This window comes from Bos grunniens, chromosome 26, assembly GCF_055505025.1.
Source record: "Bos grunniens cultivar Pamir isolate PY7600 chromosome 26, Bosgru_T2T1.0, whole genome shotgun sequence".
NCBI classification, from domain to species: Eukaryota; Metazoa; Chordata; class Mammalia; order Artiodactyla; family Bovidae; genus Bos; species Bos grunniens.
Window position 1 is genome coordinate 12,865,723 of NC_141190.1, and position 12,034 is coordinate 12,877,756.

At 39.0% G+C, this 12,034-nt stretch overlaps 1 protein-coding gene across 5 annotated transcripts in view; it reads left to right on the forward strand.

Moving 5' to 3' along the window:
- The window catches only part of RPP30 (ribonuclease P/MRP subunit p30), a 30,394-nt gene extending 19,033 nt beyond the window's left edge, over positions 1–11,361 (forward strand). For 2 of the 5 annotated variants that reach the window (XM_086378515.1, XM_086378513.1), the window contains 5 exons: positions 2,237–2,353; positions 2,906–2,935; positions 3,346–3,383; positions 3,747–3,826; positions 8,340–11,361. In XM_086378515.1, coding sequence (XP_086234641.1) covers positions 2,237–2,353; positions 2,906–2,935; positions 3,346–3,383; positions 3,747–3,826; positions 8,340–8,449 — 375 coding nt within the window. In that variant the 3' untranslated portion in view covers positions 8,450–11,361. Of the gene's footprint in view, positions 1–2,236; positions 2,354–2,905; positions 2,936–3,345; positions 3,384–3,625; positions 3,827–8,339 lie in introns of all 5 variants that reach the window. The other 3 variants (XR_015155612.1, XR_015155611.1, XR_015155613.1) reach the window with 3 other exon arrangements.
- The last annotated feature ends 673 nt before the right edge of the window (positions 11,362–12,034 follow it).

Consider the following 12,034-nt stretch of genomic DNA (forward strand, 5'->3'; position numbering starts at 1 on the left):
TATTTATTCCCTCAGAATATTAATGTATTAAATGCTTTTTATATAAAAGAACAGCTCTGTGTTACTGAGAAGTATCATGATGCCAGCTTCCAGATGTCCAAGCTAGACAGGGAGAATGTGGTATATCTTTGTGCCACAAAGAATATCATAACAGACATCATTCCCAGATATAATCAACACAAGACAAAGAATTGGGGGCAGGAAGAAGCTGTCTGAAAAAGAGAGAGGGGGAGGTTGCAGTGTGGAAGACAGGGTGTAAATGCTAATTAAACTAGGATCAGGTATATAGGGAAGCTAAAATAAAATCTGGGCACCTCAAGGCAGCAAGAAGAGGAAAGGGAAGATTAGGGGATGGAAGAAAAGAAGTCTGTATTCAGAAGACAGATTTTTTGCATTACTTTTTACACTCAGGAATAGACCTCCAGCCGTCCTAGCTGGACAGGTCTCAGCCCATCTACCTCCTGGTCTTTGCCTGCTTTACTTACTTTGTTCCTTCAAAAGACCACTGCAGCCATTGTGACTCCAGTCATCACCTCCATGAGAAAATCCATAGATGCTCTGTGTGGCTACTAAGATTAATTCTGTCTCTGTTCTAAAGACCGGCATTGCTGGCCCTACCCATCCTCTTCTAGCCTCCAGTCCCACCACAGGTCTCTCCTCATTCTCTCCTCCCCAGCCTTTGACCTTCTCCACATGCTCCACCACTCCCTCCAACCCTAGAGCCTCTTCATATACCCCTCCCCGCAGCCTGCCTTGCGCAAGTGCTTCACTCTTCTGCTGTTTAACTGATTTAAGTCCTTCCTCACCTACACCTAGACTTCTCCTTGACTTTACTTAGCACAGTGCTGCTGCTGCTAAGTCACTTCAGTCGTGTCCAGCTCTGCGCGACCCCAGAGACGGCAGCCCAGCAGGCTCCCCATCCCTGGGGTGCTCCAGGCAAGAACACTAAAGTGGGTTGCCATTTCCTTCTCCAAGGCATGAAAGTAAAAAGTGAAAGTGAAGTCACTCAGTCGTGTCCAACTCTTAGCGACCCCATGGACCGCAGCCTACCAGGCTCCTCCATCCATGGGATTTTCCAGGCAAGAGTACTGGAGTCGGGTGCCATTGCTTCTCCACTTAGCACAGTGGAAGTTTTTAATTTTTGTGTAATTATTTGATGGTCTCCCCCACTAAACTGGAAGTTTTTAGAAGAGAAGAACCATGTAAGCTTTTGCTCATCATTCCCTTGCACAGCTGGCTTGAAACCCCTCTCTTGTAAATGGATGAAGATGCAAATCACTCTTCAGGGAAGCAGAATAGTGTAGTGGTGGATTTAGTCCCATTGCCACCTCTTCCAGGCTGAACAATCAGTTGATGAGCTTAAGGCAGTTCGCATTAAAATCATCTTATAAGCAGGAGCTCAGGTAATGAGTCTGTATTTCATCTATCTAAAATTTTTAAATAAGGTGTTACCTGTGGATACCTGTGGATTCCACCCTATTAAGAACACCTTAAACAAGAAAGTTTCTTTTTCTCATGTAGAAGGCCAAGCTTGCAAGCTGGGCAATATTGTCAGGGATGCAGGCTGCTTTCCTTGTTTTTGCTGGGCATTCATGAGCCCCGCTTAAGATACTGACTCCATTAATAAAGAAAATGGGGAGATCAGGGCGGGACAGTTAGCTGTCTCTGCCATAGTGCTTTCTAGGCACTGTGGGTGTTGAATAAATACATAAGACTCTCTCAGCACAGTGCCTGGCACATAGCACTTCTTGGCTGTTTGTGTTTCTTTCTTTAGCATATTCACACTACATCACTTACCCTAGACGCCTTCTACTCCTGTTCTTAGAATGTTTTTGAGTTCTTCATTCTTGGATCAACTTAGTTGGTTTACTACATTTGCAGACAGTCTACCCTGCGTGTAGGGAACACGTCTCCGATTTCCTTTTGATCGTTCATGGAGTAGTAGCCCTTCTGCCACGCCACTGGGACGTTGCTCTCCTCGGCTGTTTATATAAAGTCAGCTTCCCCACAGCTCAGATAAACTCTGTTGACCAAATAGAGCCAAAGGTCTTTTTTCCTCCCATGGATGGTGCCATCCGGGCACAAATATGCCTTTTTTCAAAGCTATACCTGGACATGCAGGAGTTAGGCGAGGAGGGACAGGGTGAGGAAGGAGGTGAGAGGGAAGTTCAGTGAAAATAAAGTAAGACAGTGTGTGTTAGCCTTAACAGTTTTCTCTTCTTCGTTTCCCATGAAGGCAATTGACCGAGGAGTGGGCTTTGAACTTCTCTATAGCCCTGCTATCAAAGACTCTACGATGAGAAGGTACACAATTTCCAACGCCCTCAATTTGATGCAGGTCTGCAAAGGAAAGGTATGGTTCCATAATTTTAGGATGGTTTTCAAATCTGATTGTTTATTATTAATATACTGGGGTTATCCAGCTGATCCTTAGAGCAAAAAGTTCTCAAGGCCCAAGAACAAATTCTACCATTTCAACAGGCTCTGCAGGTCTTAAGAGAGAGAAAAATGCTCTAGGGAAAAATAACACGAAGTGGGGAAGATGTGTTGAAAGTCTTTATCTTTCAGTAAAGAATTGGCCATTTACCTCCTGTGAAAGAATAGTCTGGAGAGCAATTATTTGTCATCATTGAGTTGAATTAAGGTTACATGCCCTTTTCAACTAGTTTTTTAAACTGATTCATCTTTCCTAAGATCTGTTGGGAAGGCCTGTTCTGTTTCTTATTTTAGGCTGCTTTTAGTTTGACATGAGGTCTTTCATCCATCACTTTAATTATGTACCTTATCTTAAGAAGAAGTTGGTGTTTATGTTAAAAATTTGATTGCTGGTTATTTGTATTGTAAGACTCTTCAGTTTTTTCCCACATTTATCTAAGATTAATGTTGATTACTTTCTGTTTTGTAGAATGTAATTATATCTAGTGCTGCAGAAAGGGTAAGTCTGGCATTAAGTACTTTGTTTTCACTTTTCAAGTTTTAAAACTAAAAGGTTTCTAGGGTAGAAATTAAAATAGTAATGTAATAAAAGGTTGTGTTTTCATTTTTAACTTCATTTGCTCATTGTAATTGCTGAAAAGCAATTTTATCCCTATTTATCCCCATTCTTTTGGGGCTTCAAATTTTGTCTATATAAATAGTCTTTCCTTCATATTGTTGTAAAATGCTTTTCAAGGATCTTTTATATTTTCAAAAATGTAAGAAACCCATCAAAATTATAACGACTTAAATTTATGCAGTTGACTTCTTTATTTTTAGATACTTAAGCATCCTATTTACTGCAGATGAAGTCATTGAAATGTTATGAATAACTTTTCTCATATCTATTTTTTGTTCATTTTATTTTAGCCTTTAGAAATAAGAGGCCCATACGATGTGGCAAACTTGTATCCTTTTCTGAATAAGAAGTCATTGCAATTTTCTTTTAGGAAATTTGAATTTAGTATATTAAACTTTAACAAGAGTTTTAAAACTATAAGTCTATCAACTAAGAATTTCAAAAACAAATTACATCAGGCTTAAAGTGCTTTATCCTTTTGTTTTCTGGATGAAGGGTAAAGTAGAAAAGGGGGGAAGAGTAAAAGTTTAGAGTTAAATGAGTCTTTTCTCAAATGCTTTTTCCATTTAGGCTAAGAACTGTAAAATTAAAGTGTCTCTCTCAGTGCCAGGGCAGCTGGCATTGTTGGTTATGTTTCTGTTGGTCTGGTGTCCTCGGCTGATTCTGGGCTGAAATCTTTAACGACACCCAGAGGGTTGCTGTTTGGGCTGTCTGAAAGTGATGCGAAGGCCGCAGTGTCCACCAACTGCCGGGCAGTGCTTCTGCATGGAGGTGAGCACGTTTTTCCAACAGAATCAGAGTGGTCATGTTAAGAGCCAGTCATTTCTGTCAAACAGTTGAGCCATATCAACTTTTATTATCCTGCCCCTCAGAGTTCCTTTAAAATCATCTTTTCTGAACCCACTAGCCGTGTGCATCATTGCTTTTCTTGCCCTTCACTTCAGGCTTTATGTTCTGTAGTGTGTGGAATGAATACACTTTGCCTTGAGTGTTGAATGCGTTCTTTCAAGCTCTACATATGTATCCCTGTCTACATTTTGATAGGCCTCTAATTGCCCTTTCTTCTCCAGAGGGACATGCTTTCCCTGCTGAAAATCACTGATTGAGAGAAGTGAAAAGTGAAAAATACATGTTAAGCCATTGATGAGGAACACAAAAGCACCGAATACATTTTTAAAGATCTAGCCAGCAAACTCAGATCACAACGTTGCACATTTATTACATCTTGTGGTTCTTTTCTCATTTTTTGTTTCCATGTTCAAGTATGCATAGACTTCACGTTTTTTTTTTTTTTAACTCACATTTCATTTACATATATCTACCTCCTTACCCTAATTCTGCTGCTTGAAGGCACTGAATTTATTATTCATCAGATGATAAAAGTTGAATTAGAAGTGTTTGATATGCCAGGACTTTGGAGAATGAAAAAGAGGCTTTTTAAAAGGAAAAAAATGTGTACTTTTGATCTGCTGTTTTTATCTGCATTCTCTTTGTAAATTTTAGTAGTAGTGGTAATGGTCAGGAAGCAGTCTACTTGATACTATCCACATGCGTGTTAAGCTTCAGAACTGGTTGATACATAAAGACTAGGTTATTTAAGAGTAGTTAAGACTAGGTTAAAAGAGTAGTTACTGAGGGCTTGTATACTATGTCTGGATTTTAATGATCTGATTTCTGCTTGGCAGAACTGGTTGCTGTATTGACTTACCACGAATTAGATGATTTTGCTTTTGTTTTCAACATTTTTAGTTTGAGATTCTTTTATTATATACATAACCTAGTCCCATCATATAAGCTCTGGGAATGACCACATTAGAACTTTTATCAAGATTTTCTGAAATTAGGAAATAGTTCAAACTGGTGGTTCTGCCATTATTTTTGTCTATCTTAAGGGAACGTTTAAGTATCATCAAGATTTTGGGTAACAATTAGTGGTCTAAAACAGACTAAGACAAAGAAGGGAAACTAATTTTAAAAATTTAATAGGGAAAAATATGAAGATCTACTCTTGACTTCAAGAACCTCAGCTATTCAACATAAGCTATATCTAAAGCTAGGTTTTTATGGAAGCTAAACTAAAAGAAGTCTTGTGGACTCTAATAGCATTCCCAGTCATTCTAGTTGTGCCCCTGACAGTCCTAGTTTATGCTCTCTGTCCCTGTAGAATTAATAGCACATCTATAGGATAAATTGTAGTTCCCGTGGTTTTAGTTGACATTGGGATCAATGAGACAGTCGTGTGGTGGGATACTAGGATTATTAATTCAACCTAAGGTTCAGTTCAGTTCAGTCACTCAGTTGTGTCCAACTCTCTGTGACCCCACGGACGGCAGCATGCCAGGCTTCCCTGTCCGTCACCAACTCCCGGAGTTTACTCAAACTCATGTCATTGAGTCAGTGATGCCATCCAGCCATCTCATCCTCTGTCATCCCCTTCTCCTCCTGCCTTCAATCTTTTCCGGCATCAGGATCTTTTCAAAAGAGTCAGTTCTTCGCATCAGGTGGCCAGAGTATTAGAGCTTCAGCTTCAGCATCAGTCCTTCCAATGAGTATTGAGGACTGATTTCCTTTAGGATTGACTGGTTTGATCTCCTTGCTGTCCAAGGGACTCTCAAGAGTCCTCTCCAACACCACAGTTCAAAAGCATCAATTCTCCAGTATTCAGCACTCCTTATGGTCCAACTCTCACATCCATACATGACCACTGGAAAACCGTAGCTTTGACTAGACAGACCTTTGTTGGCAGAGTAATGTCTCTGCTTTTTAATATGCTGTCTAGGTTTGTCATAGCTTTTCTTCCAAGCGTCTTTTTAATTTCATGGCTGCAGTCACCATCTGCAGTGATTTTGGAGCCCAAGAAAATAGTCTCTGACTGCTTCCATTGTTTCCTGATGAAAGTGAAAGAAGAGAGTGAAAAAGCTGGCTTAAACTTAACATTCAAAAAACTAAGATCATGGAATCTGGTCCCATCACTTCATGGCAAATAGATGTGGGAAACAGTGGAAACAGTGAGAGCCTAAGTTTACATGAAAAGAATTACTCTATTCTAAGGCAAGAGGATTCAAAGCCTCACTGTCATCCTCTGTACTGGTAAGACCCAACTGGCACCTGCGTCATCCTGAGTGCCACATTTAAGGGCACCACTGCACAGAAGCACTACCAAAAGATGGTTAATTCTTGGAGGGTGTGAAAACCCTATCATGAGAGCAATTGTTGAAAACAGTGCAGGAGTAGATACCTAGAAAACAGAAGAGTTGAAAGCCTTCTCCACATTGGAAGGCTTGCTATAAAGAATCAAAGTTAGATGAGTCCTGTGGGCTTCTAGCAGCCAGTGAATAGCAATTTTAAGGTCAAGACAGAGAAAAGAGGTTTAGGGTCTAAAAGAGTTACTTTAGTAACTATATAAAAATCTTGTTTTTCAGTGATTTATAATCTTGTTGGCTTAGATTAAGAAGTAAATGTTCATGTGATTAAAAAAAATATTTCTGACATAGAACTAAAATAATTTTGAAACTAATCCTTTTTGTTACAAACATTTTTGTTAATTGCTTTTCACAATTTAATTTTTATATTTATTCTGCTGATTTTTAGACTATTACTCATAATCATAGTGATAAAATAAACATCTGTAACATTTTTCTTGGTGAAATGCAAATTTAAGGCAATTTCTGTTTGTTTTGAGGTTCTCTCATTATGTTGGTGTTGTAATGACCTTGAGAGAAGTTTTGTCCCTGTTATAAATTAAAATGCTTTTAAATAACTGACAGAAATTTAGTAGACTTAGTAAATTAATCTTGATAAGTGAGAAGGTAATATTTAACTTTTTAGAAATGACTTTACTTTCTATTACATGAAATGTCTTAATTAAATTTGTGTTTATCAAGTCCCTTTGATTTTATCTCTTGTCACCAAAAGGTCTTGCTTCCTCCCTCATCCTTCCCCATTTCCTAAGGACTAAGTTTAAATCTCTTCGTGGCACTGTGACCTTTCACAAACGACCCCTCCAGCCTTGTTTCCCCTGATTTTTTCACACTCCTCCTTTACACCAGTCATCTTGTCTCCTACGTATTATTTTCTTATCTCTCTCTCCATATCTTTGCAAAGGAAAACTTTCCTTTTTCTTTTCTTTCTTTTATGATAGTGTTATTTCTTTTGTGATACCGTCCTGATTCCTCCAGGCAGGGTTACTTCTCGTGGGGTCTCCATTCCTACTATACTATTATATTTGCCCCTGATGTGCTGTCAGTATGGGTAGAAAGAAGCACTGTTTAGGCTTCTCAGAATCCTCTGTAGATAACACAGTGCCTGGCCCCTTAGTACATTTTTAGCAGAAGTTAGCTAGACTGAAGTTGAACTCTGCTGCCAGCCTGACCTAAACATCTAATAATTTCCATTCTTCTTTGTCCATTGTCAACAACACAAAAGAGATCAATAACCATGTGTATTATTCTTTATTCACTCAACAAGTATTTCTTAAACATTTGTTAAATAACCAGGCATTGCTGTATGTTGGCCATATAATATGATGGATTCTTCAGACAGACACTCATGATCTAGTGAGGGACACAGATAGTGAATGGTCTGTACCATAAAATGAAGTGAGCACACACACCACCATGGATCAGGACGGCTGACTGTTGCACTTGCTGTCCTGGCTCATCCATCTCTACCACACTTTACGCATGTGCTGCCCCAACCTCTGAAACTTGGTTTCTGGCTACATGAGATGCCATTAGAGACAGACCGTTGGAGATAACTTGCCCTGTAATTTTACCCTTGAGGGTAGTCCCTTTGGAATGAACTAGATGTTAATAATATACTGATATTTGTATAAGCTAGGGGCAGGTAAAGGTGATCGCAGTAAATGGCATCAGCACTCACAGCAGTTCATACAGGTTTATCATTTACTTATGCTGTAAGTGACATGGGGATTTCTTCGGAAGGAATGATGCTAAAGCTGAAACTCCAGTACTTTGGCCACCTCATAGGAAGAGGTGACTCATTGGAAAAGACTCTGATGCTGGGAGGGATGGGGCAGGAGGAGAAGGGGACAACAGAGGATGAGATGGCTGGATGACATCACCGACTTGACGGACATGAATTTGGGTAAACTCCAGGAGTTGGTGATGGGCAGGGAGGCCTGGTGTGCTGCAGTTCATGGGATTGCAAAGAGTCGGACACGACTGAGTGACTGAACTGAACTGAACATGGGGATGCTTGTTATACCACCTCTTTAAATCATATCTTAACTTTAAGCACTTTGGTTTCCCTGTTTGATTTATAGAAACTAGAAAAACTGCTTTTGGAATTATTTCCACGGTGAAGAAACCTCGGACATCAGAAGCAGATGATGATTCTCTTCCAGCCTGCAAAAAAGCCAAGTGTGAGAGCTGAAAAGAACCGTCCATCTCAGTCAACACTCCCCTTTCAGAGTCCATCAGCCACTCTGAACAGAAACGGAACCCCCGTATGATTCACTGTTTTCACTTGGAGCCAGATGTCACTAGTCTATAAAAGCAATCTTATATTCAAGCCATTAAAATAACAAAACCTAGTAAAACATTAGAAAAAAAAGACTGTCCCCATACATTAATTTAAATATATTTTAGGAGAAAAACAAAGACAAGTTTGTTTATCCTTTGCATTAAGTGATAAATGGCAGGTATACGTACGATCTTTCAATACAAGAGACTCTAAAAATCTTTCTTGTTCATTTTGAAGTTCATGCTTTTCAGCTTCACTTGGTATATATGACTATTTTTTAGTTTTACTGCTCAAAAAGTGATTATTTTGAGGACTATTAAAACTTTGCTAAAGGATTGACTTTTTAGTTGATCTTTTCTTTTAAGCCTCTCTCATTATGTTCATGAAGTCCAAGTCCTTTCTAAGAGCAATTGCTATAAAATTTGTGGAGGAGAGGGAAAGTGCACATAAAATCACTCTTGGCCTCTTCCTTTGCTGCTTCTTACCTCCATGATGTCCTTAAAATAGGATTCCTCTGAGTTGGAAGCCCCTGAAAACCTAATACTGATTTTTATAAAACTATAGTGAAAATCTCAAAGTACTAGACTCAACCAAATTTGTAAATAATTTTTTTTAATAGTGGGATCATTATGTTAAATAGAAGTTGCCTTTTTTTACAAGTATGTGCATTTATGCTATATTGATACTAAGAAAATTGGAGGAAGCTTTACACCAAACTCAATCTGTGAATTTATTTTGGGGTTTTTTTTTTTGCCTTTAAAAATGTTTTATTTATTCGTAAACATTTTTAAATTTTGTACAGGTTTTAAAGGTTACTTTGCATTTACAGTTGTTAAAAGAATACTGGCCATGCCCCTGTGGTTACAGTGCACCCTGAGCCCGTCTGCCACCACCTCTAGTTTGTGCCTCCTGCTGCCCCCTCCGCTGTTGCCCCCTCTCCCTTGCCCCCTGCACTGGTAACCCTCAGTTTCTTTTCCTTATCTATGAGTCTACTTCTTTTATGTTATATTCTCTAGTTTGTTAAGGACTCATATTCTTTAACTCTGGGGTACAGGGCAATAATACTTTTAATTTGTGGAATTTAACTGGAAATAGAACTGCCATATGACCCAGCAATCCCACTGATATTCAGATATTCATGCTGAAATATCTATTGTATTATTTTCTTTTTTTAAATTTTTTATTATAAATTTATTTATTTTAATTGGAGGCTAATTACTTTACAGTATTGGTATTGGTTTTGCCATACATCGACATGCATCCACCACGGGTGTACACGTGTTCCCCATCCTGAACCCCCCTCCCACCTCCCTCCCCGTACCATCCCTCTGGGTCATCCCAGGGCACCAGCCCCAAGCATCCTGTGTCATGCATCGAACCTGGACTGGCGATTCGTTTCACATATGATATTATACGTGTTTCAATGCCATTCTCCCAAATCATCCCACCCTCTCCCTCTCCCACAGAGTCCAAAAGACTGTTCTATACATCTGTGTCTCTTTTGCTGTCTCGCGTACAGGGTTATCATTACCATCTTTCTAAATTCCATATATATGCATTATTATACTGTATTGGTATTTTTCTTTCTGGCTTACTTCACTCTGTATAATAGGCTCCAGTTTCATCCACCTCAGAACTGATTGAAATGTATTCTTTTTAATGGCTGAGTAATACTCCATTGTGTATAGGTACCACAGTTTCTTATCCATTCATCTGCTGATGGACATCTAGGTTGCTTCCACATCCTGGCTATTATAAACACTGCTGTGATGAACATTGGGGTACACGTGTCTCAGTTCTGGTTTCCTCACTGTGTATGTCCAGCAGTGGGATTGCTGGGTCATATGGCAGTTCTATTTCCAGTTTTTTAAGGAATCTCCACACTGTTCTCCTTAGTGGCTCTACTAGTTTGCATTCCCATCAATAGTGTAACAGGGTTCCCTTTTCTCCACACCCTCTCCAGCATTTATTGCTTGTAGACTTTTGGATAGCAGTCATTCTGACTGGCATGAAATGGTACCTCATTGTGGTTTTGATTTGCATTTCTCTGATAACAAGTGATGTTGAGCATCTTTTCATATGTTTGTTAGCCATCTGTATGTCTTCTTTGGAGAAATGTCTGTTTAGTTTTTTGGCCCAGTTTTTTGATTGGGTCATTTATTTTTCTGGAATTGAACTGCAGGAGTTGCTTGTATATTTTTGAGATTAATTCTTTGTCAGTTGCTTCATTTGCTATTATTTTCTCCCATTCTGAAGGCTATCTTTTCACCTTGCTTAGAGTTTCCTTTGTTGTGCAGAAGCTTTTAATTTTAATTAGGTCCCATTTGTTTATTTTTGCTTTTATTTCCAATATTCTGGGAGGTGGGTCATAGAGGTTCCTGCTGTGATTTATGTCGGAGAGTGTTTTGCCTATGTTCTCCTCTAGAAGTTTTATAGTTTCTGGTCTTACGTTTTGATCTTTAATCCATTTTGAGTTTATTTTTGTGTATTCACCTGTGAATTTAGATGCTTACATAAAATATTGGCAAAACCATGTATCCCATAACCAGGTGAGATTTATTTTAGAAATGTAAGTATGTTTAAGTTCTTTTCAGTGTACTATACTTTATCATATTAATAGGTCAGATTAGATAAATGAGAATCATCTTAATAGATGCAAGTAAGACATTAAATAAAATATAAAATGTACTCCTAATTTAAAAAATAATAAAAGCGCTTAATAAAATACAAGTATAGGAATACTTCACACATATACAGCTTTGTTTCTATTTATATATTGTATTAAGCATCATGATTCTAAAATAAAGCATTTTTTACTCGCATCTGAACGCAATATGATTGTTTGGCCTGCTGCATCCCCTAGAACAGATGGCCACTGCTGCTGAGCCCCAGAGCTGCCACTTCCCTGAGTGCCAGCTTGCTTCTGCCTTCACCCTCCTGCATTCACCAAGGGCTGCTGCTGCTGCTGCTAAATCGCTTCAGTTGTGGCCAACTCTGTGCGACCCCATAGACGGCAGCCCACCCAGGCTCCCCCGTCCCTGGGATTCTCCAGGCAAGAACACTGGAGTGGGTTGCCATTGCCTTCTCCAATACATGAAAGGGAAAAGTGAAAGTGAAGTCTCTCAGTCGTGTCCGACTCTTAGCGACCCCATGGACTGCAGCCTACCAGTCTCCTTCATCCATGGGATTTTCCAGGCAAGAGTACTGGAGTGGGGTGCCATTGCCTTCTCCGCACCAAGGGTTAGGTGTATGTTTATTCACAAGTCTGTTTATGTCATTGCATTTATTTAGCATTATAAAATTATGTAAGTTAATTTAAAATTATGCAAACTGATGAACTAGGAGGAGCAAAGAAAAAAGGATTCCCAGGAAAAATGATGCTTTTGAAAAATTTTTTAAAGATAAATCATTTAAAAGAACTGTCAAAATAGGTGTGAGCAAGACAACTAGATTTGGAAGGGATCCAGTGGACATTTACCAGAGTCTTTTATTTTT